The sequence below is a fragment of the Crocuta crocuta genome, unplaced genomic scaffold (assembly GCF_008692635.1).
Source record: "Crocuta crocuta isolate KB4526 unplaced genomic scaffold, BGI_CrCroc_1.0 scaffold243, whole genome shotgun sequence".
Classification (NCBI taxonomy): domain Eukaryota; kingdom Metazoa; phylum Chordata; class Mammalia; order Carnivora; family Hyaenidae; genus Crocuta; species Crocuta crocuta.
Window position 1 is genome coordinate 1,623,876 of NW_027529596.1, and position 26,345 is coordinate 1,650,220.

The window sequence follows — 26,345 nt, forward strand, 5'->3', positions numbered from 1 at the left end:
TGAGCTGACTCATTTGTCCTAACCATAGACTCTCTAACAAGCAAGCAGAGAATAACAGAGCTTTCAACTCTCTAGGAGTTCAGTTCTTTCTCTATGGTTACCTTTTTTCTCTCCGCAATTTTCTTTAATACTTGACACTTGAATCATTAGAAATACTAAGTCATTATAATGAGGAGTAAAGAGATGGTGACAAATTTATAGGACACAACTTTGGCTTTAAAAAATAAAGGCCGTGTGCCCCAGAGTCCAGGGTAGGTAAATGGAACCACATTTCTATGCATATAAAAATACTTTTTGGGGCTCCTGGATGGCTCAGTCGGTTAAGCATCCGACTTCAGCTCAGGTCATGATCTCACGGTTCGTGGGTTCGAGCCCCGTGTCAGGCTCTGTGCTGACAGCCAGCTCAGAGCCTGGGGCCTGCTTCAGATTCTGTGTCTCTCTCTCTGACCCTCCCCTGCTCACACTGTCTCTCTCTCTCTCTCCGAAATAAATAAAAAACATTAAAAAAATAGTTTTTAAAAAAGTGCTTAACAGGTCATATGAGGTTATTTATGAAAAAAATCTTTGGAGCATCTTAACTGAGTCTACAACTAAAAACCGTCAAGACTATGCGAGAAGCTTCTTCAGGAAACTTATTCAAATACTTCCCAGAAAGCAAGAACCTCTCGGGTTTGGCAAAAGAAAAGACCTTACCAGCCAGGCCAACATACTATTTAACGTAAGCTTGATCTGGCACTGTGGAAAATTTATGTGGGGATCATATACACAGAAAACTTGACCATGTTCCTTTCATCCCAAGGGCACATGTTTCTATTTCTAAATACAGTGTATAAAAATCACTAAGTGAGATACATTCTACTTTTATTTATTATTTTTAATACCAAGAATGGAAAGTATATGTTTGATTATTCTTTCTTCAACTTAGTTTCTATTTAGTGTTCTACGCTCTTGCCCTAGACAAAGTTAAAAGGGACCACATATATGGTGATTTAGAGATTTCATCATCTTAAACTTCGGCTATCTGCCAGCAAAGACATTTTACCACAGACTATAGTTGTGCTTCTCTAAGACTGATTTGCTACAGAGCAGGACTCAGGGACCATGGTCCTTTGGCCGAATCTGGCCAGTCACCTGTTTCTGAAATAGCCTATAGGCAAAGAACAGTTTTTACATTTGTAAATGGCTATATTTTCAGTGGTTATATAAGTACCTACATAGTAGCCTCCACTTTATCTCTTGGCCAGCAAAGCTTAAATATTTACTATCTGGTTTTTTCAGGAAAAAGTTTACTGAGCTCTGCTATTGAGGCTTCCTGGTTTTATCTGTACTGAGACCAGCTACAGTTAACGAGAAGAGCGCTCCATTTACAACATCTATGTTAGCAGTTAAGGCCTGTACTTTCTAAGACATTCCCTTCTCATGCCGATCTCAGCCCAAAAGTAAAAAGCTGGGTCATATTTATCGAACTACATTAAAAATGCAGATCTTTATAAAGAAGTAATTACACTGCAAAAACTGCTTTGATATTTTTAATAATGTGCATCAAAAATGGCTTAGTTATAAACTTTTTAGCTTTCATTTTAAAGATTAAGTTTGGGGCAAAAAATTTATGAGATCCACCACATAATTCTTCATACACACTGAAGTACAGACCTAAGTATCTACTTTTACCATTTTTAATGTTGGGGCCATTTCTTTACTCTAACTGCACTGGCCTGACTGGGCCTCTCGAGTGGCAGCAATAAGGGAACTTCAAGACACGTGTCCCTTTGGTGGGCATTTGATCGAAGTATAAAATGTACCCTTAGATCCTAAAAATCAAATACTATTAATTTTTACAGCAGAACTTTGAAATCTCTTGTCCCTATGGAAACAGAAATTCTCAAAAATCATACACCTACTTACAAGCTGGTAAATAGTTCTTTTCATGTTCTTAAGAAGCAAAGTATCTTAAACTTTCTCTCTTTAGGATAAAGGTCAACATACCCAATTCCTTCAATTTAGAAGATAAATGGGCAGTTGTCTTAAGGATGAAGAATTCTTAGAAAGGTGCAGAAATATTAAAAATATACTTTATATAGGTAGTTCAAGATTTAATAAAGATGGTGCCAAGAAATTAGGAACCATAAAAATTATTTAAATAAAAATCAGAAGGAAGACTTTTCACCATTTTCAAATTTTTAGTAAACAGGAATAATGTAAATTTCAAAGAAAAACTGATGTAGCTGTTAAACAGTCACTATAATCACTTTAGCATTAATAAATGAAATGAAATACAGCGTTACGTATATAAAGGATGTACGTACTGTCAGCACACACAGGAAGTACAGTGATGCACACATGCGAAGGTGTACGTACCGGCAGTACTAGAAGATGTTATCTACTATTAGTACCTACATCTTTGTATCCATGCAACACTGCATTTCATTTCACTTACTAAAACTGTTTCCCTGCATTCTAATAGATGGCTTGTGGATTTGTCCTCTCTTCTTCAAGAAGTTACTAAGTTTCTCAAAGAGTAAGAATTTATTATTATTCTGTTATTATTCTTCATAAGTTTACTATCATGTCCAACAGAATAAAATAAAATATATGGGATAAACTAAGGCTATATACCTGAACTGAACATACAGAGTATTAAACAGTATGTAATAATAATTTTTAAAAATCAGGGAAGCCAATGCAGACCCAGAGGAGGTTTCCAATCTGGACCTGACCTGAGAGTATGAGCTGGAGACACGTACGGAATGGGGTCTGCTCCAGGCCGCTATCTCTCATTCCCTTCCTCCCTCCAAATCCTCCTTTCTCACTGATGCTAAACTACAGTGTTTAAAAAATAACAAAACAAAACATTTTTAGGTCTAAAGTATACAAATCATGTGCTTAGCACTTCAGCTTCCTCAGCTATAAAGTAGGCTTGGTATCAAAGTGTTATAATTAGCTTGGATAGAAGATGATAAATAACTATGATACTTTACAAGTATCTAATATCTATTAAAAATACATAATTTCTTATTTAAACAAATAAACCTGGTAAGTGATTTGGTGCATTTTACTAGGAAGTATACTTAAATTTTATTTTCAATCATGACCTTAACGTCATTTTTAGCAACAAAAGTACAAAAAAAAAAAAAAAGACGTATGTTCACTTATGTAAATAGAAAGCCATAAATGCACACGCTTCAAATAATTATACAGACTCTAACTCTCCCCCTGGGTTGTAGAAACCGTCAATCTGATTTTCAAGCTCTGCTCTGCTTGCTAACCTTACCTGTGTTCAAGTGGTTCTGATCTCCTTCTTGGGTATGGAAAGAAATGGCACTAAGTTTTCCTTGTCTGAAACAGAGACTAAGAACTGCTGAAGACTAATTAACGTGCGGCAGGGAAAGAGAAGATGGCTGGTTAATCTCTAAGGACGTGTACTGAGAACATGTCCTCACGTCTTCACGCTGAAGAACAATGCCATTTAAAATAAACATTCTGACTCAACAGAACTGAAGGAACGGACTCTCGTGGTTCTGAAAGGCGGTCTCACTGACCTGGAAGCACACCACTGAGGGTTTCTGCACGGTCTCCCTCCGACTCTGTCCCTAACGCCACACTCCTTGTAACTGTTTTTTTAAGTCTCAGCAGCCACACAGAACATCCTAGCTGCTTAGTATTGTTTATTTAGTGCTTTCAAAGTGCACAGATCCTCTGACTAAATGATTGATGGATTTTTAAAAATTCTTATAACAATTCTAGATAATCATAACCTAATTTTATAGAAAAGGAAACAGAACCTTAAAAATGTATTAAGTAATCTGAATAAGGAAATATAGCCAAGTGGTAAAACCAAGATTCAAACTCAAGTCATAATGCTCTTCATCACTAATTTACCATTAAAGAATGCCAATGCTGTATAATTTATTTTATTTTTCACTTGTCAGAAATGGCAGAATATTTTATAAACAGCAGTATACTGAGCATAGAAATATGTGAAATGGTTCTTACCTGTGTAAGCTAGGAATTTAAAGATAAAATTTTATTCTCTGGAAAAGGACAGAGCTTATAATGAGATATGACAGTATTATCTGTGGAAATAGTTTTCAAAAAGTATGGAATCCAATATACTTCAAGAGATTTTATCTACTAAAAAGTAAAATATACCCATATGATGACACAAAATAAAAAGTGGCAAAAGTATACAAACATGTGAGGAATTCTTCATAGTTCTGTTATTTGGTATCCGGTATAATTTTTCATTTTCTAAACTGGGTTACTTAGTAGAAGTCAGAGAAAAATATAATGTTTTCAAAAAGAGAACTACGATCACACTACCTTAAGGCAGGGTCAGCAGAAAAGCAGAAAAACTGACTGTGAAGAAAACAAAATAAAACAAAACTGATAAAGGCCAGGATGTCTCAGCTAAATATAGCTCTGACTTCATACATAACCTGCTGGCTGTTCTCAACATTCCTTTCTCTTGACTTGCAAACTGAGGAGCAAGTCTCAGGCCTGGAGACACAGAGCAATGGGACTTTATGCCCCTCTTAACGTACAGTTTGCTCAAAGAATGTAACAGACGCAATCATTTACAGCTTAAAAGATTCTGCTGAGTTTACATGCCCGAGACACCCTTTGGGAAAGCAACTGTAAAAAATGGAGAGACTCCTTTATGTGACTTCAAACAAAGCCTTGTGAATTGTACTTTTTAGAGTTCATTTTAATTAAAAATGTACCAACCTGTCACCGGGTCCTGCTCGATACCTTGCACCTGGGATCAGGACTGGGTCGTCATCACTATCGTCTGTGTCCTGGAGAGCCGAGTCCCCCGCTAATGTTTCCTCTTGAGCCAAAGGGCCGACAGCTTCTGTTTGTGACGGAGGCTCAGAAGTAGTGCTATTCTGATTGGTGGCACCTTCAGTGCTAGTTTGATCTGAAGTTTCTGGTTCCTTGCCTTGTTCAGACAACGTAGATTCTTCTATAACCCCACAAGAGCTATCAAGATTGAAGTCATTTCTTTCTCCTGAGCAGGAATCCAACGGCTCAGATGTGAACTTATCTGATTGTGCTGTCAGAAAATAAGGTAGAAACAGCTGGTCAGGTCGGCAACATTATTTACTCTAACTTTAAAGCTGGCAGGCATTTCCTAATATAGGGAATTTCCCAATAGGGAGAAAAAAATTCCAAAACACATCCATTTGAAATGGCCTCAGGATTCAGGGCGCCTGGGTGGCTTAGTCGGTTAAGCGTCCGACTTTCGCTTAGGTCATGATCTCGTGGTTCGTGGGTTTGAGCCCCGCGTCGGGCTCTGTGCTGACTGCCAGCTCAGAGCCTGGAGCCTATTTCGGAGTCTGTGTCTCCCTCTCTCTCTGACCCTCCCCTGCTCACACTGTCTCTCTCTCTCTCTCTCATTCCTAGGAAAAAAAAAAAAAAAAAAAGAAATGGCCTCAGGAGAGAGTAATATAAATTACGGCTTCTTATTTGCCCGCATGAAGTAATTATCTAAAGAGAAGAAGACAACCCACCTATATCTATGGGGTTCTGAGGTGTGTTTTCTGCAGGTGTATCTTCTTGACATGCTGTCGCATCCTCTGATGATTCCTCAAGAGCTTCTGGGAAATAAACCAAATTATCATTTTTATAAATGTTTATTTTGAGACAGAGACAGAGCATGAGCAGGGTAGAAGCAGAGAGAGGGGGAGACACAGAATCTGAAACAGGCTCCAGGCTCTGAGCTAGCTGTCAGCACAGAGTCTGACATGGGGCTCAAACTCAGGAGATCATGACCTGTGTCGAAGTCGGATGCTTAACCAACTGAGCCACCCAGGTGCCCCACCTAATTATCATTAAATCCAAATTTTTTAATAAAATAAACACCAACTGAATACTCTAGCTATCCTATATATAAGTAGTTCCTAATCCTTTTTGGATCATAGAATCTTCTGACACTCAGTTGTGACCTCCCCTCAGTACAATGCAAATACCTATGTCCATTCCACACTGTACAAACACCAGCAAGGACGCAGGAGCAAATCTGCCCACCGCCTTCTCCCAAAGCCCAGACAAGGACCTTCATAAACTCATGGCGAAGAACTTCTGCTTCAGATTACCCCTCACAACTGACATTACTTGATCTTGCCTTTTTTTTCTAAACCTCACAAAATCTAAACTTAAAATTGAGGAATTTTCTATCCCTTTACTATGCACTTAGTATAATCTGAACAATCATGAACAAATAGTAAAGTTGGCCCTACTGTAAATCCCATTTTGGCCACTGAAAATACTTACTTCTGGGATTTAACTCTAAGACCCATTAGGGATCAGTCCTGTTTTGCTCCTAACTGCATACCTGCTTACGAGACAGTTGTTCTACATATATTTAATTTGTGTAAACTCTGTTACATTGAGGCATCTAGTCATTTAATAAGAAGTAAAATTCATTTATTTCTTCATTTACCAAGTATTATTTGAAAATATACTGTATTCCAGTACTGGCCATCATTCATTTCATGTCTTTTGTCTTTGATTAATGAGCTGCTTTTTCTATGATGGCCCATCACCAGCTATATTTATTTTTTAATACCTTTGTTATCGTACTAGGGTAAATTTTCGAGCATTAGTTCCATCGGATTTTGACCAGCCTTATGAAATAGCATACAGTCAAAAGGATGCACAAAAGAAAGTAAATCAGTNGAAAATGTCTTAGAACCAGACAGATGCAGTGGTTGTACAAAACTGTGAATGTATTAATGGTCACTGGATTGTGTACTTAAATTTTTTTTTAATATTTGAGAGAGAGAGGGGCAGAGTGTAAATTGCGGAGGGGCAGAGAGAGAGGGAGACAAGACTCTGAAGCAGGCTCCAGGCTCTGAGCTGTCAGCACAGAGCCCAACGCGGGGCTCGAACTCACGAACCGCGAGATCATGACCTGAGCCGAAATCGGACGCTTAACTGACTGAGCCCCCGGGCATCACTGGATTGTGTACTTTAAAATGGTTAATTTATGTTACGTGAATTTCACCTCACTTAAAGAAAAAAGTGAATAAACATTATATGCTAACAAAAAAAAGAAAAAGAAAGAACATTTCCTGTATTCAAGGTTCTGGACTAGACACTAAATTTCATATAATGGTCATGTAAAATATTCTAGGAAAGGGTTCTGAAAAATTCCTAAATGGCATTTCTTTTTTTTTTAATTTTTTAAAATGTTTTATTTCTTTCTGAGAGAGAGAGACAGCGTGAGCAGGGGAGGGTCAGAGAGAGAGAGGGAGACACAGAATCTGAAGCAGGCTCCAGGCTCTGAGCTGTCATCACAGAGCCCGACGTGGGGCTCGAACCCATGAACCGTGAGATCATGACCTGGGCTGAAGTCAGATGCTTAACCGACTGAGCCACCCAGGTGCCCCACTAAATGGCATTTCTTGTATGAAATAGTATTCACGCATAACTCATTAAAATTTTATTCCTTTCCCCCCCCCTTTACAAGCCACCTATACTCTTTGAAAAAAAATCAAGGCAGACACTTTAGGTTTCACTGCTAGGTATAAAAGTGATAAAGACAATCCAAACTAACAATTACATCTCACATATTTTCAGTACAATGACCACCTGTCTCAGCCATCGTGTCCACTGAGGGGTGCTGTGCTTCACCATGACTCCCTACCTTAAATGCTGAAGGCCTCTACCATCTGTGTTTGCTATCTGTTTATCAATAGTAGTGGCTGGACTTCTGAGGCAAAAGTAATACGTTAAAAACAAAAAAGGGGCGCCTGGGGGGCTTAGTCAGTTGAGTGTCCGACTCTTGCTTTTGGCTCAGGTCATGATCCCAGAGTCATGGGATCAAGGCTCATGTCAGGTTCCACGCTGAGCTTAAGATTCTCTCTCTCCCTCCCTCTGCCCTTCTCCCGCTCTCTCCAAAATAATAACTAACTTACTAACCAAGAAGTAAAACTGCTGTATTGAAAGAACAGAAAAGTAGGTGGACATCAAACACTAGGGTTTGTAGTGACAAAAGAAACAACACCTTACTTGTCTCACTGTCTGCTGGTGGCAGCACAGGGCTCTGTGGGGCCAAGGATCCTTCCTGACCCTCAGATTTGCAGTGGCTCCCGTTTCCTCTAGAACTTGAGGCAGTACTGCTCCTATCGTCAACACAAAATAAGCGGTTCCACCAGGAAGTTAATAAATATGAACTTTTAGGATAATTTTTATATTTTACAGCTAGAGAAATGATCAAAAATTCACACAACAAATAAAATATAGGATTTATTATTTGAATATTATTTGTAAAACACCACTTTCAAAGATCAGGTGATTATTCTGATCTTCTTTAATCTTAAAAAAGAGATTTAAAAATACAAAAGGACCACTTCTTCAAGGCTTTCATGCTTCTATTTATTTCGATACATTTCTATTGACTTTTAACTTAATTACAAGAACTCCCTTCTTGTCCTCCTCACAGATGGTTCACCACATCCAAATCCTTCCTGGGTTTACAGACTATGGCCTTTGGATTGCTGCTGCCCACACAGGGCAGGTGACTGAGCACCAGGGTTTGCAGAGGCTAGGACCATGTTTTCTGTTTTAGTTTTATTACCCACCTGGTCATGACTAATAATTCTGTCGGCATTTTTGGCTAGGGCAGAATCCTAGATGGGTTCAAATAAATAGTTTTCAATGAATGTTCTGTGATAAATCATGGCATATGTGTAAGGTGGGGATTAAATGGGAAAGAAAATAGAGGAAAATGTAAAACAATCCAGGATTAAAATTAAATTCATAGAAATGCAGTAATTTCTTAGATTTAGAATAAATGTGAACAAGAAAAAAAAACTTAAAGAGTTACAAGTAACTTAAAAACTGTTAATAACAGACAAATAGCAATGACTCAATAGACAATGCAAATTGTCGGGGACTTTTTGCCAAGAGTTTATAAAAACCCTTTTAGGCTAATTGCAGAAGTCAATTTGATTTTTTTCTTAAAGGCCACCCATGTATAATATGGTATTTTTAGAAAGACTGCATATCTACATGGGCAAATACGCAGAAAAAAATTTCAGAAAGGATACATATTAATGTTAAGCACCATCTCAGTAGGATTATTACAAGTGATTTTTTTTCATACTTTTCACTAGATTCTGAATTTTTTTTTGCAATGAACATGTTATTTCTTTTTACCCAGAAAGAAATATATAGGAATTTTGGTAAAGAGAAGCCAATATGATATATAAATCTTTTCTTTTTCCATCGAGAAAGCTATGGTACACGCATAAATAAAATGCTCAGTGTATTAGTTATGAGAATTGAAACATTATGATACTGATGTAGGAAAACAGAGCCATTAGTGGAAAAGACAATGTAACCAAGTAAACGTATTTAGCATATGTTAATATGGCATTTTAAATCACAGAAAAAAGTATAAACTGCTCAATCGATGGCAGCAGGACAAAGGAACAGTCATGTGGAGAAATTAAGCCATAGCTCTACATCACACTTTATGGCAGAATAAGTTGAAGAGGAATTAAACACATATTTCTGATAAAAAAAATCACAGAAATTATAAGAGGAAAATAAGAAGAAACTTTCCCCCTAATCCTGGGAAGGACAGGTTTTTCTAAGCATGAGCTCACAGGCTGGAACCACAAAGCAAAACCACCATAAGTAAACTGAAAGGCAAACAACGAACTGGGAAAAATATCTGCAACAGATGAAAGACAAATGGTATCATCCTCCCTTAATTCTATAATAAACAGGTAAATAGTTCTTATACATCGATAAGAAAAAGATGAACACCATAGTAGAAACATGGGCAGAGGGCAGGCCCGGCGATGGACAAGCAGTGATGGCAGAGCCAGCGCCCGGGCCTATCGTGTACCAGGCAGCGAGCTGGGTGCTGTCCACTTCTGCGTGACCTCGTCAAATCTTTTCAACGAGCTTCTATAGTAGTTTCTACTAGATACGCCTGTTTTCAGATGAAAAAACTGAGATTCAGAGAAGTTCCACAGCTTGTCAAGTTTAAGGTCTAAGCTCTTGGTGTGTGTGCCCTATTGCCTGATTGATCTGTCATCAAAGAAACTAAAATAAAAGCAAGACTGCCTACTGGCAGAGATGAAAAAGACCGCATACATTTTGAATTTTCCTTTTATAATTTTCTTCTTTTTTCTTTCATAAACAGGAAAAAGCTAATTACTTTCTGATAAAGAAATAAGAAACTAGTGAATGAGAGAATTTCATAGTCAGTTTTTAGAGAAGGCAAAGTAGCATTCAAAAGAAGAGTGGGACTAAAGATCTTTGCTAAAAAAATTCTCAGGTGATATTCTTTGTAAAAAAATCAGCCTTTCCTGTACAGAAACTTGACAGTAGAACAAGAAAGACCATAAAGCACAACAATCTTGTTTGATCTTAAATTACGTATTAAGAAAAAGGGCCACAGATATCATGATTATAAGAAGTGAGTTCCAACACTAAGGCTCATAAAGAAATTGGAAATTCTACTGACTGCACCTTCACATATATACTAGAATCCAACTTCTCACTATCTACCTCCACTGCTCTCATCCTGGTCCAAGACACACTGCCTCTCACCTTTCTTACCGTCACAGTCTTTTAACGGGCCACTACCTATGGCCTATTCTCTACACAGCAATCAGAAACATCCTGTATCCTTTTCAATATGCTCCTCACCTCCCTGGGCTGACCTGACCTTCTTTGTATTACTTTCTCCTTTGGTCACCCCACTTCAGCCACAGTAGTTTTCTTAAAGATCCTCGAACATCCTTGGTCTGTTCCTGCGTCAGAGCCTTTGCACTGGCTTTCTCTGCCTACAATGCTCTTGAGGGATGCATGGCTCACTCCTTCTTACCCTTTAAGTTTTTGTGCAAATGCTTTCTACTCAGTGATGCCTACCTTGCCCCAGGTCTCCCAATCCCCTTACCTGCTGGATTCTCTTCCACAGCACTTAGTACCCTCTAACATGCTATACAATTCATTTATTTACTCTATTTATTGTCTGTCTGCCCCATCTAGAATATAACTTCCAATAGGGTAGGAATTTTTTTGTCAGTTTTTTTCACTGATATATTCCCAATGTCTAGAAGTTTCTGGAACATAGAAGGATTTCAGTAATATTTGAAAATACTACTTAAAGATTTTAATGTAAATACATACACACATAAACACAAATGGAAACCAGTGAACCAGAATAAATAAATAAAATCACATTTCAACATATAATTATATATCAATAAACAATATATAACTATATATTATGTATATATTATATAAACATATAATATATAATAAACAGTTGACTACGTTAATATAATATTAATTATACAAAATAATTAATATACTGGTTATAAAATGATCCATATAATTACTACATATATTAATCATATAATTATGTTACTATGTAATTATATATTACTGTATTGTTGATATGTTAAATCATATTAATATAGTAATAGTAATAAATTTAAATACAAAATTTTGGAGGCTATCTCAAGCAAAAGGCATGAGGCAGACCAAAAGAATTTAAGAAGTTCACTCACATAACTTTAAGACATAAGATTTAACTAGATTAATGAGCCATAAATATAACCAGAAATGTCATTAAAGAGGACCTGACAGCCATCAAATAAAGTTCAACCTTACTAGTAATCAATTAAATAAAAATGACAATTATTTTAAAATCAAATATACAAATTAAAAATAAACTGCTATTGAACACTGGCCTGGGGACAGCAAAATGTGAACTTTCATATGCTGCTGGGAGACACGTAATGACAGAAGAGTCCTTTGAAAATAATTTGGCAGTATCTTTCGACTGAGATAGAGTTTACTTCTAAAAATACCTCTCAAATCAACCTTACAGGTAAAAAAAAAAGCTTGTAAACAAAGATATTCATTATTTTAAAAAAGGTAAACAAATTCACTGCCTGATTAAAGAAAAATGGATGAGTAAACTCTGGTATATTACACAGCTAATAAATTCATATTTATGAACACTAAGTAGAAATGTGGGAATATTCATTACAGAGTTAAGCCAAATAAATGCAGGAGAGAACAGAATATATACAGTATGATTAAAATTACATTTTAAAACTCAACCCCCAAATCATACATGCATACATATATGTATGTGTGTGTGTGTGTTCACACACACACACACACACATATACACACACACACCTATGCAAAGGACCAAGACTGAAAAAAACTCCAAAATGTGAGGTTTATTTTTTTTTTGCACTAATGGTCTATTGGTGATTAAAAATTATCTTTTGCATTTTCTATCAGAGGAAATATTCCAGGACCAACACCATCAGCATCACCTGGGAAGTTTTTGGAAATGCAAACTGTCTGATCCCACCTCAAATTTAACTGAGAGTGGGGCCCAGTAATCTGTGTTTTAACCTCTTCAAGCGATCCGAACCACACCAAGTTTGAGAACCAATGCATCAGAGCGAAACAAAACACAAAGATGATGAAGTGCTAAAAATAGTATCTAATACAATCCTACAAAATGGCTAAGAACAGCTTTACAAAAATATTAACTTACCATTCATCTGTAAAGTTCAGTTTTATTGTGCTTGTGGTTGTTCCTTCTGTGCTGTAGTGCAAACTTAAAACTGGTTCACCTGTCCCTGGTTTGGGGCTCAGCTTTTCATTATTGTTATCTGAAAATTGTGTTTAAAACATTTGAAAAAGTCTCTGAAACCAATAAAAAGATGACATTTCCTAAAATTTATAAAACTTAAATTAGGCTGCCCTTTTCATAGTTCTTTCTCCCATCTCTTATGGTTCTCACTTCAAGTTCAAAAGCAAGTGTGATAGAAACACTATTTCAAAGTAGGCACTGCATCAAATACTAGCTTTGTGTACATGACTCCCTTCAATTCAGATGGAAATCACACACATTTGAGAGTCATATTTAGTCATTAGGAAATCAAAGAATATTGACAAGCAACGAATAGATTATAAACTGGGACTCTGATTTAACGGAATGCTCAGGATGCTCTTCTTCAGCTGCTAGAGTGTCTAGCCCAACCCGCGCTGGCCCCCCAGACGCCAGGGGTTCTGTAAAAACCCTGCTGCAGCTACAGGCTCTCAAAGTTTTTCTGTTCCTTCAAATTCACAGATTTATAATCCAGGAAAGGAGTATAGCCTGCACTCTCTTGGGAGGGGAGGGAAAGAGAATTTCACATGCTTTTGAGAGTTCTAAAACTCTCTGCTACAAGAGTGTACGTTTTGCCATATTTTCTCTTCCTCTCCTGACTAATCTTAGGAATTTGTTTTCTAAATTATGGAAATGGTAATTCCACTTGAAGAATCTATAAGGGATGTCTGTGATACATATCGATCTCAACATATTAAATCTTTGTAAAATGGCAAATAAAATCAAGAAATTCTACAGAAATTGATATAGACCACCCCAAAGTCATCCTTCCCTACCTCCCCGAAAGAGTACATAGATAGTCAAACACCAAATTAAATAAAGCTTAAAAATTTTTTCTTTTTATCATGATTAATAGCTTGGGGGAACATTAACATACATAGAAAATACAAACTGCTATATAATCAAATATGTAACATTTCTGCCAGTTGCTTGCAGAAAGAAAACTCTTCTGTGATATAACTGTTTTCCTGATACCAGTTTAAGAACTGATAAATTACTAAAAATAAGCCTTCTGTCTTGGAAAAGAACAAAAGCAGTAACAACTTCATAAAACCGAGATTATTCAGGCCCTTTGGTTATTACGTCCATTTTACACTGCAGTGAAGGGCTTGTATCGTTTTGCATTCCTCCTGAAGATGCGGGAGCACTTGTTCACAGACACTCTGACACCCTCTGCCCTAACTCTCACCCTGTGAGGTGTGGATAAGATTTACAATTAACAAGACTTCCAGTGCAGAACTGCAGTAGAGGGAAGGGATTCTCTCCTATGGTAACAAAACTCAGTGCTATCAGTTCTCGGGTCTTCACTTCTACCTCCTGAGAAACCCTCTCCTGTAATACTAATTGCTATGTGAAAATAACAGTGTCAATAAATTATAAAGCTGGCCTCCCAAATGGTAAAAACACTTGGTTTCTGTACTTCTTCTGTTATGACTAGGTCACTGCCACAGCCACTGGGAATAAATTAACAATCCAATCCAATTTCAAAGACTTGGTATTACATTCAGTGTTTTAAAGGAGGTACTTCATCAAACGGCATCCTAATAAAATAATTAACAGACGTTTCTCTTACATAAAATTATTAAGAATGGGACTTTTGTCCTACCCTTGACCAACTTTGAGAAATTTGCTGTTAGTCACTTGTCCACACATAGTTTTCCTTTATTCTTAATTACTGAAATTAAATTTCCCGTATTTTTAGTTGCTGAAATTTTTGGCCAACTGCCGCCCAAATCACAGTCATCTTCAGGCACTAGACATGATGAGGACAGACAGCTGCAAGACTGAGTGATCCAGGAAACTAAGAGGCAGAGCTGGGGCTGGTTCCTTTACTATCTCTCACAACACTTTATAAAGTGCTTTGCGATCTATTTTTCTTTTAAAGTAAAGAAGGAGTAGAAAACAAAAGCAGGTGTGAGAGAATTACAGGACTGAGTTTCTTATATCCACCTCAGTTACAGAAGTTGTAAGAAGCTATTTATACGCTGTATCAAAAATCTCCTTTTGTGTAAAATTAAAGAGGCAGTTATAGAGACTTGCATGCTAAAATTGCAGGAATACAATAAATAAAGAGCCGTTCAGAGGTCAGGATGGTATGGAAAATACCTTATTTACATTACAACACCGCACCCCCAAAAAGCAAGAAGCTTCCTAAGATGACCAATATTAATTAAACCGGCTTCCTTACGGTATCTACCACAAAGTTATTATTTATCTCTCATGAGTACAATCTACATATTGTTAAGTCATGTAAGACATAGTGGTATTTGTTTAATTTATAAAATGACTACTGTTGACAGAATTTGTTCATTTAGCTTGTTAACGAACTCACCAGCCTGGGGTAAAACTGGCCCACCGCTGCGTCAACAGAATGCACTCTTCTGTGCTGCACAAACTTCACACCCCTGGGTCTAGTTAACCCCTCACAGACCGCACGTAAGTAACACCGCCCAGCGTAACTAAGGCATTAACAAGAGTATCTATCCACAGGTTAGGGTTCCTCTCCTGGCTTGTTCCAGTCTGTTACTCAGTTAATACTCCTCTTCTTGATCATATACATCCTACCAGGTTGAATTTTCTCAGAAATGTAGATCCCTGGCTGACTAGTGAATTAATTAACAATTCTTTTCTGATACAATACATATTTGAAGCTACAAATGTCAAGAAAAATCTACTTTAAAAAACTAAAAAGGGGCACCTGGGTGGCTCAGTCGATTGAGTGTCTGACTTCAGCTCGGGTCATGATCTCGTTCGTGGCTTGTGGGTTCGAGCCCTGCGTTGGGCTCTGTGCTCACAGCTCAGAGCCTGGAGCCTGCTTCCGATTCTGTGTCTCCCTCTCTCTGACCCTTTCCCACTCACACTCTGTCTCTCTCTCCCTCAAGAATAAATAAACATTAAAAAAAATAACTAAAAAATTAAATGTTTTACTTTTACTGTATTTGAAAAATATTTGTAACCATTTAAGTTTTCCTTAACTTGGTCTATTATGTTAGAAGTTGGATCAGCAAACACAATCTAAAAACTATTATTCAGGGCCATCAGATTCTTGATCTCAGCTCAGGTCATAATCTCACGGTTCAGGAATTCGAGCGCCATCTCAGGCTCTGTGCTGACAGTGCAGGGTCTGCTTGGGATTCTCTCTCTCCCCCTCTCTGCCCCTCCCCTGCTCTCGCTCTCTCTCTCAAAAATAAACAAACATTGAAATATATATATTAAAAACTGTATTATGCAAAACCTCACACAATGCACAGAAATACAGAACTAAGATATTTTTTGTTTAGCAAGTAAAAGTTTTAATTTAAGAGCCTTTGGGGTTAGAACTTCACCTAAACAAATGAAATTTCTTAGGCATTACTATGTTCCAGGAGACAGGTATATCCGGTTCTAAACCTCCATTTTACAGCTGATTCTGAGCTAGACTTTTTCTCTAGCCATCTAGGCTTCCTTCTATACAGAGTTCCTACTGACTACACAGTCTTGGAAGTAGCTTGAATACAAAATAGGAAATAAGGCTGCTTAAATATTTTAGTTTAGAAATACCAATTGCTGGTGGTACTATTTCTCAGATGATGTATAATCCTTATCAGCAATATTAATATCAGTGATAAAAGTTCTGGTATCCCAAATTGTCAGTTTGGCCTCAGAGCACTGGAAAATTACGCTGTATCTTCTGGCAGGGCACTTAGAGACTGAACTATTTCTCCTTCTCCTAAAAATATTATAGGAGAATACAGTTAAATTGTGTGCTCTCAGCACAAGGGCAGTGTATGGGGGAGAATCACTTTTAACCTGTTTGACACCACTGAAGTTACAGATGGCGACTTTATACTGCTTACTGAAAAAGAGTCACTAAACACTGATGACAGCAGCTTGACTGCAAACAAGGCAAACTACCACCTGTTTTAAAAACACAAGTTTCAAAGGCACAATAAGAGCCACATAAAAATCAAGACCACACGCTATAAAATACTTCATTTTTGAGGTTACAAGTGAATAGTCAATAACATGAGATTCTGGAAACCAAATTTCAGAGATCCTCTTTAGATATGTTCTAAGAGCCCTTTCAGATTAGTGTCTGACTCAGAAAAAAACTTTAGAACGGTCTGGAATATAATTTGAAAGCAACTTCTCTGAACTTTATTTAATTAGCTTCCAAAGCCTTTCACATATGAACCACAAACACATTTTTTTGGGTAACATGTATTCAAACCATTTAATCTGTGCAGTGACATTATGAAATTATAATCGTCTGTGGTTCTAAAAAACACAGGCTCAAAAGACATGCCAAAAATTAACTGTGCTAACAGTAGTACAAAATAGGCTCTACTGGTAACTCGGTTTGTATATCATCTAAATATTGACATGGATGTTTGAACTTTCAGCTAGGCTATATCCCCAGAGACCTATGCTATACGTAAATATAAAGAGTAATCAAAATTAAGATAAATAATGAGGCTATGGCCACAAATATTTGTTTAGCACCACTATGCCCAACATTTCTCTGCCCCTGGGTCACTATCATAACCGTACAATCATACATTAATCACCACAGTAACTTAGGTAAGCTGTGGATATTACAGAAATAGTATATTCTTCTGAAAAGTACTTTCCAATGAACTTTTTTTTTCATGTTTATTTGTTTTTGAGAGAGAGAGAAACAGAGCGTGAGCAGGGGAAGGGAAGAGAGAGAGTGAGACACAGAACTAGAAGTAGGCTGCAGGCTCCGCGCTGTCAGCACAGAGCCCGAAACGGGACTCAAATTAATGAACTGTGAGATCATGACCTGAGCTGAAGTTGGACGTTCAGCCAACTGAGCCACCCAGGTGCCCCTGCAATGAACTTATTGACACTTCTCATTCCATTAAGTCAAATGTTTAAAAAAAAAACAAAAACGAATCTAAAAGGAAATAAAACATATGGTGAAATTCTCTGGGAAAAAAAAATGTAGACACATCAACGATAAGGCTCAACTATCTTCCCAAATTTTGCTCCCAACTTACTTGACTTACACAGAAGAAAAGCAAATTTTTCAAATGTAATTTCTAGAACAATGAAAAACTTCCATTTTATAGGTAAGGAATCTAATTTTTCTACTAGGTCTCCAGTTCCTCCAATCATTTGCATAAGAAGGCACAGTCTGATTCAAAGTGGAGAAACTACTTTTAGGGGGAGATCTTCACAGAAAACATTTACCTACCATACAGATGACTGTGGGGCAAGGCATCTTATTCTAAAAATGAGTGTTCTCACTAGTGCCATCTGACTCTATATAGTTAAACAATGTTATAGAAGCCAAAACTTTGTACTAGAAAGTACAACTTTTTAAGACTGGTATTTCTTAGGAAATCTCTTCTATCAAATCTTTTGGAAATAATATTCTAGTCAAAATTGCTTCCCAGCAATCAAAACTCAACTTCTACGTCATTTATACTAATTTTAATCCAAGAACTTTTTCTCATGACAGAACACAGAAATGTAAATTGCACCTAAACCTGAGTCTGGGATACATATCGATTCAGACTGTGCCTGGCCCCATATGCCCAGTGACAGAGCTTACGGGCTGAAGCGCAGCAGCTACCGAGCTAGGCTCTCTCTCCCTGACTGCGGCCCATGAGCCTTATCGCTCTCTGTTCATAAGAGTCCCTACTGCTACTTCACATTCAGCCTCGAGAACACACAGGAAGGAAACAGGTAAAGATGCCCAGGCCACGTGGCACAAGAACCCTGCCAAAATCGTCACTCAGTTTCTCTCTTTTCTGTTTCCCCAGGCAGATTGTCTTTTAAAAAACCAAACCTGTCTCTTACACAAAACAGATCGATATGTTCAAATGTGACTTCCAGATGAAAATGCACAAATGAGGCAGACAGCGTAGGACAACACGCTCTTTAACTATTTTCCTCTCCAGCTACTGTCTTCCTTGCTTACTGTCTTGAAACGCTTTTCTTGGGGCACCTGGGTGGCTCAGCCGGTTAAGTGTCCAACTCTTGATTTCAGCTCAGGTCATGATCTCAAAGGTGAGCTCGGAGCCCCGCATTGTTGGGCTCTGCGCAGAGCCTGCTTGGGATTCTTTCTCTGTCTGCCTCTCCCTGGTCTCTCTCTTCCTCAAAATAAATAAACATTAAAAAAATTTTTTTTTGAAATGCTTTTATTTCTTATCTCCATTTCCTCACCTCCTGCTCTACTGTGGCCTCTGTATCAGCCCGTGAGAATCCTCTAATTTGATCAAACTCCTCCATGCTAATTAAGTCAGTGAAGAATTTCTGGAAACCACTGTTTGACCTGTCAGTAGCACTCGGTTACACAGGTCTTCTGTATTTGAGAATTTCTTTTCTCTTAATCTCATGACACTGTACTGTGGGTCTACGCTACCTCTGACCTCTCTGGCTCCTTCTTCATCTCCTTTATCTCATCTAGCAAAATCTTTAATGCTGGAATTTTTCTGATCTCTGAGATGTTTTAGATATATTTTCTCCCCTCGCTCTTTATATTCCTCTTTGTCAACTTAATCTACTTTTATGGCTTTAATCATCATGTATATGTGGAAAATTCCCAATTTATTTCTCTAGCTCTGACATCTTTTTTTTTTAATAAAAGGATTTCTTTCTTTCCCTTTCTTCCTTCCTTCATTCCTCCCTCCCTTTCTTTCTTGTAGGCTTCAGGCCCAATGTGGGGCTTGAACTCACAACCCCGAGACCAAGGGTCACACGCTCTACTCAACGAGCCAGCCAGGCAACCTTATAACATCTTTTGTAAGCGCCGTATCCACATAATCAACTGCCCAAAGACTTCTCCAACAGACATGGGTGTCTCACACATTAACTCAAAATCAACATATTCAAAACCAAGTCTGTGATCCCCACCTCCTTCTATGCATCCCCTCCCATTCCTTACTCCTTTTCCAAGGTTGCCTAAAGAAAGTATCTACTGGGGCGACTGGATGGCTTAGTCAGTTAAGTGTCTGACTTTGGCTCAGGTCATGATCTCACGGTTCGTGGTGGGTTCGAGTCCCACGTCGGGCTTTGTGCTGACAACTAGCTCAGAGGCTGGAGCCTGTTTCAGATTCTGCGTCTCCCTCTCTCTCTGACCCTCCCCTGCTCATTCTGTCTCTATTTCTCTCTCAAAAATAATAAAATAAAAATATTAAAAAAAAAAAAAAGAAGAAAGTATCTACCCACTTAACTGGGCTCAATTAAAACTTGGGAGCTGGCCCTGCTGCAGCCAGAAGTGTCCTGTTAATCTCTATCAGGAGCTTCTCCAAACCACACATCTGTGAAGACACATACTCTCGCCCTGCTCCCTCCAACCAGCTTGCTGTTACTGAGCCAACCCCACAGGGGATTCTACAGCGGTTACCGCAGCTTATACCTCTGGACGACTCCCCAACCTCCTGCCTCATTCAGCTGTGATCAAATCCTGTTTATTCTATATTCTGAATATTTCTTCAGCCTCTTCATTCTGCTGCCATACTTCTATCATCAGGTCAAAATCTTCTTACCAGGAGAACTTCCTAAGTGATTTTCTCTCTAGTCAAATCTCCATCCTCTATTCTGAACAAACCAGATGGATCAGTCTCTATTTTAAATCCTTCCTTAGCTTCCTACTGTTCTTAAAATAAAATCCCAAAACTTAAACTTCCCAAAGGTCCTTCTCATTCTGGGCCCCACCCATCTCTTGAAGCGGAGGGACACTCCAGCCACAATGGGACTCTCCTGTCATGCTAAAGTGATTACCTCGGAGCCTCTGCAAATGCTCTCCATGCCTCCCCGTACTCACTCCCCTTAACCTGATTTACTCACACTCCTTTTCCAGACCCCAGCTGGAGTGTCTCACCCTCATGGGTGCCTTATTTAGCCCACCAGCGGAGACGAAGACTCCTTCTCACCTGTTCCCCAACGAACCTTGTTATTTCCTCTTTTGTAACACTCACCACACTTAGATTTATGTTTTTGTCATCTGTCTTTACTGTTAGATGAGGCACGGCAGAGTAGTTACGGTCACAGATGGCAGAGCAGACTGAGGTCTGAACCACATTTATAACACTAAGGCACACTTAGAGTGGGTGACCTCAGACAAGTTTCTTAACCTTTCCATGCCTCAGTTTCCTCATCTGAAAAAATGAGAATAACAGTAGCTACGGTATAAGGTTGTGGTATGAATTAAGAAAATAAGCAATTAAAAATTGCTCAAAGTAATGTTTGCCACAAAGAATATGCAATATAAGTGTCTCTGCTGCTGTTGTTATTATGGTTAAACAGCTCTATGATAAGTATGAACACTGTTATCACTAATCAGCACTATGTTCCAGCACGGAGAGCATGCATCCTAGTGTAAGCCCAGTACTTGCCACAAGTAAACAGATAATTAAATACGAGGTGAATTAATGACACAGATATACAAATATGGCTCCATCACTTATTTCACTTGTCCTTACATATTTCTTGGAGTCTTAGTTTCATCATCAGTAAATAAGGATAATATTAGTACTCATTAGAGCACATGAGGTAGTGCAGGTAAAATTCTTAACACAATGCCAGTCACACACTGAAAATTCAATATATGTCAGTTATTTTTATCATACACAATTCTGAGAAAACAATTTAACTGGATATACAGACAGATACTGATGTGGTTAGCCGGAGAGGAGAACAAGTAAGCATACTCAATATGCTCAAGATGAAAAAAGGTTTAACTTTCAAAAGATCAAATATATCACTAATGGGAAGAATCTAGACTTGGTAGTTGAGGAAAGGGAGACTATTGCTCCCTTCGAAGCAACAAAGTGGTAATTAGTTCTAAGGAATATAAAAAATCTAGAATGAAGTCTAAGTTCATTAACTTATTTTTTCTTTAGAATTTAAGACACAGTATTTACAAATATACTCCAGTATGATGAATACTGAGTTTGTATTTCCCATTGATACGGCAGGCTTCAATAGTTATTTATTTAATAAAAATGAGAATTGTCAAAGTACATTTAATGGAGATCTAAAATATCAATTGAAGTACTACTGTCATGAAATTACTAAGATGAAGTTTTAATCTGGGGACGTGCATGACCTTAAGGGAACGCATACGTAACGCGTGACAGGCCCAATGTCCCGTTTCCCATCTACCCCAGTGCACCCAGGGCTGTGTCACTGGTTCCTTTACCGACATGTCTCATTCTCTAAGTCAGTGTCTTATCGACATCAAAAGAAGTCTGCTTCTGTACAATATACACAGTGGAAAGTTAAAATTTATATTTCTAAAGCTACAAATGACAGTGTCTGACCGACTGATGCACAACTGCCTACTGGCATAAGTTTCAAATACAACAGCACCATCCACTTCCCTGATGGTTATCACTGTGATGGATATAAGGCAACTTGCTTTAGTCAGGGCCAAAGTGTAAAAACTCAGGCAAAACAATTTTCTTATACTCTGTCAAAAAGTAAAAGTTAAGGTCAGAGTTTTCTTCTGTTGTTTTAATAGGGGGAAATCACGGGCCTAAATATTTTTAACAGAAAATAATGTGTTCGTTTTAATAATTTAAGGAGGCACAAGAAATATATGCCCAAAGAGGATTATTTTCCTTGTAATACAGTAGGCATAACATAATTAAAGATATAAATAAATGGGCGCCTGGGTGGCTCAGTCGGTTGAGTGTCCGACTTCGGGTCAGGTCATGATCTCACAGTCCGTGGGTTCAAGCCCCATGTCGGGCACTGTGCTGACAGCTCAGAGCCTGGAGCCTACGTTCAGATTCTGTGTCTCCCTCTCTCTCTGCCCCTCCCCCGCTCACTCTGTCTCTCAAAATAAAATAAAGACATAAAAAAAATGCTTAAAAAATATATATAAATAAAAAGAAAACACCAGAACTAGTCATTAAAACATTGTCTAAACTAAACACAACGGATGACAGAATCACTGTGCTTACAGAAGAGGAGTTTCTAATTAGCACATCAGGCTGTCAATGTGTGTACAAAGCTCTCTATTTGCAGAATATTGGAAAGTATTTTACAACAGGATAAAAACAGTATGTATGTTGTCCACTGATTTCCTTGACATTCTGTTTCTTACAAAAATATTTTGATAAAAGAAAATAACTACTTACGCAACTACCAACCAGACACCTTGCATTTATGACTCTGAAAGTTTAGACTAAATATACTTTTATTTATAAACTGCTGTGCTTTTGTCAAAAATTCAAGATAAACAAAAACAGTGACTACAACCGGCCAGTTCAATAATGTGTACATAAACACCGAAAGAAAAAAAGGTCTTTTAGTGAAGCAAGTCCATTTACAATTTAAAAAACGGTTTTTTAAGATTTTAGTTTTATTCCCACCGTAGGGTGGGAAATGAAACCACCACGTAAAAGTACCTGGGGATTTGCAAGATGAACACTGTCAAATAAGTATGAAACTGATTATCAGTTAAAAAGTATAACAGTGTCTCTTTAAAAGTATAAGAAACTTAAAATATAATTAAACAATCCTTAGACACATATTCTGAAAGAAAACTTATTAAATCTACTTTTCCCATTCCACAGGGTAAAGTGGAACACAAGAGTCTTGACAAAGGTTAAAACTTGAAATAATAGCATTAAGGGGACGTCGACTATTCCCCATACCTTTAACCTCTTCGACAAAGAGTCTTCCTTACTGTATAAACACGCTCAGTTTGGAAACCACAGCCCCTCTCCCACATGATACGTTTCCTCTATCTTTTCATTCTTTTTTTTTTTTTTTTAAATGTTTTATTTATTTCTAGGAGAGAGAGAGAGACAGCGTGAGCAGGGGAGGGTCAGAGAGAGAGGGAGTCACAGACTGAAACAGGCTCCAGGCTCTGAGCTGGCAGTCAGCACAGAGCCCGACGCGGGGCTCGAACCCACGAACCGCAAGATCATGACCTAAGAGAAAGTCAGACGCTTAACCGACTAAGCCACCCAGGCGCCCCTATCTTTTCATTCTTAAATGAGCACGCTGGAAGAGTCACCTACCCACCAACGTTTCCACCTCCAAAAGAAAATCATTCTCCTCAAAGCACGGCCATCTGGCTTCTGCCCCGACCGCACTACTCACTGCAAGGCCACAGCCACGGGTGACCCGCACACGGCTTGAGCCCCAACCACCCCTCCGTCCTTGTCCGATGCGACATGGCAGCTTCGCAGGTCACTGCTGGACAGCTCCTCCTTGAACTTAACTCTCCCCCCAGCTCTGCATTCCCTCTGCCCAGCCAGTTTTTCTGCTCCTTCCTTTCCTGTCTCCTTAGCTAGATCCTCTTCTCTGCTTGCTCTTGCAGTGTAAACTCTCCCCTTTCCACTTTATCCTCTTTTCCTACACAGTTTCATCTACTACCACGGCTTCAACTGCTATCTGTAAACCAATGATTCCTAATTTTTATCTCCACCTCAGGCCTCTGCAGTGACTCCCAGAAACACACATCCATCTACCTGTCCATAAGATTTCTCAATTTGGATACGTCAGTGCACTTAAACATATCCAGAAAATCTCATGTATCTTTTCCCCCCATAACCAGCTGTTTCTTCTGAAATCCCCATCTTGGCTGATGGTATCACTATCAATTAACAAGACATCTGGATATGGTTCTCTCACTCATTTTTAACTACTCTGTCTGAAAGCGCCACCAATTCTGTCTCTCCAGTATTTAAACAATCTGTCCACTTTTCTCATTTCCCACGTCTATGTACCTCAGATTGGACCCGAGAGCATCTCTCACCTGGACTATTACAACGTCCCCTTTCATGGTCTTGCAGTTTTCATCTTAACCCCTTCCAATCAACCATCTATAATCATGCCAAAATCATCTTTCCAATACATAAATGTGGTTCTGCTTCTCCTAAGGCCTTCCACCACTTAACAAATTCATTACTCACTCACTTAAACAGATATTTATTGTATAATGTATAACAGACATGGTATTAGGCATGTCTGTATTATAGGGAATGAAAGCAATATTTAGAGAATACAGGGATCAAACAAATCCTCAAACTGTATGATTATGAATTGTGACAAATGCAATGAAGGAAAATAGGTCACCAAGAGAATAAGAGGGGAGAATCACTTCAAATTAAAATGTCATACTATTTTTAAGAAAGAAATTTCTATCCTTTGGTAAGTAGAAGCTGCTGCAGGGAAAGGATTTTTGGTAAAGGGAAGCGCATACACAAGAGTCCTGAGAGGGGAAGGAGTGTAGAGTGTTAGAAGAACTAAAAGCAGACCTATTTGTCAAGAGCTTAAAAGGAGAGAAGGGTGGCCGAGAGAAGTTTGGGGAGACAGGGTCCGGGTCATGTAGGGCTCTGTAAACCACAGTATGGACTTAGGGTGTTTGAAGGGCAAAGGGACACAATTAAAAACTTTTAGGCAGATGAAGGACATGGTTAGATTTATGTTTTTAAATGTTCACTATGGCTGCTGGGGAAATAGGCTACAGCCTGAGTGGGTGCGAGGAACCCAGGTAAGAGGTTACTGTATTAATCCAGGTGAGAAAGACAGTAGCACCAAGTTTCTTTGAATATTCACAGAAGTTAATTTTTTTTTTTTAATATTTTTTATTTATTTCTAGGAGAGAGAGAGAGAGAGAGCGTGAGCAGAGGAGGGTCAGAGAGAGAGGGAGTCACAGACTGAAACAGGCTCCAGGCTCTGAGGTGGGAGTCAGCACAGAGCCCGATGCGGGGCTCGAACCCACGAACCGCGAGATCATGACCTAAGCGAAAGTCGGACGCTTAACCGACTAAGCCACCCAGGCGCCCCACACAGAAGTTATTTTTAGGTAATAAAAGCCTGTAATGTAGAAGCCCCCAGTACTTTAAATGGCGTAATCTGGGGCACTTGGGTGGCTCAGTCAGTTAAGTGTTCGACTCAATTTTGGGTCAGGTCATGATCTCACAGTTCATGAGATCAAGCCCCGTGTCCATGCTGACAGCATGGATCCTGCTTGGGATTCTCTCTCCCTCTATTTGCCCCTTCCCCACTCCCACATTCTTTCTCTCTCTCAAAAATAAACAAACTTACTTAAAAAAAATAAAGAGTGTAATCCTGCCAAACAAAAAGGCATGTGAAAAAAAGGTCAGGGTTTAATTCCTTTGGATATACTGTTCACCATTAGCACATTTCTACACAGAGGACTTATTACACAGTCTGAGACGATGCAACTTCTGCCAAAGCGACTCAATGTCTGCCCTTCTGTGAAACACCTGTACTTTCTGTTGGAAAGGTGCAGCATAGTTTACACGGCCAAAACAACAAAGGGCCTCTTGATTTACGCCTCAAGACTAGTCTACCTTTGTTAAGTGGCATCACCATTCACCAAGGCACCGATGCCAAAAATCTGAGTTATCCTTTATTCGTCTCTTTCTGCCACATTCCATATCACTTGTAAATTATCAATTTAAGTGAATAAAATATTCAATATAATCTATGGAAATTACTCTGTGATTAACAGAGTATGAATCTGGCCACAAACCCTCTGGTAGTGATACACTATTTGCATTCATATATCCTTACAAAAAAGATTTTTGATTAGAGAGCAGTTTTAAACAGTAGTACAATATATTAGAACATGATGTCATAATTGTACTTTACCTTCAGGGAATTATTTCTCACTGTTAAATGCCTTTACAATAAATGCATATAGATGAAACATGCTTCACTTCTTAGTTCTCAAATCCATTTACCAACT

The 26,345-nt window shown here is 38.4% G+C and overlaps 1 protein-coding gene across 5 annotated transcripts in view; it reads right to left on the reverse strand.

The window, feature by feature from the left end:
* The window catches only part of DCAF6 (DDB1 and CUL4 associated factor 6), a 135,615-nt gene that overhangs the window by 26,069 nt on the left and 83,201 nt on the right, over window positions 1-26,345 (reverse strand). For all 5 annotated transcript variants that reach the window (XM_077761785.1, XM_077761784.1, XM_077761782.1 and 2 more), the window contains 4 exons: window positions 12,545-12,662; window positions 8,014-8,126; window positions 5,511-5,597; window positions 4,726-5,053 (listed from right to left, as the gene is read on the reverse strand). In XM_077761785.1, coding sequence (XP_077617911.1) covers window positions 4,726-5,053; window positions 5,511-5,597; window positions 8,014-8,126; window positions 12,545-12,662 — 646 coding nt within the window. The remainder of the gene's footprint in view (window positions 1-4,725; window positions 5,054-5,510; window positions 5,598-8,013; window positions 8,127-12,544; window positions 12,663-26,345) is intronic.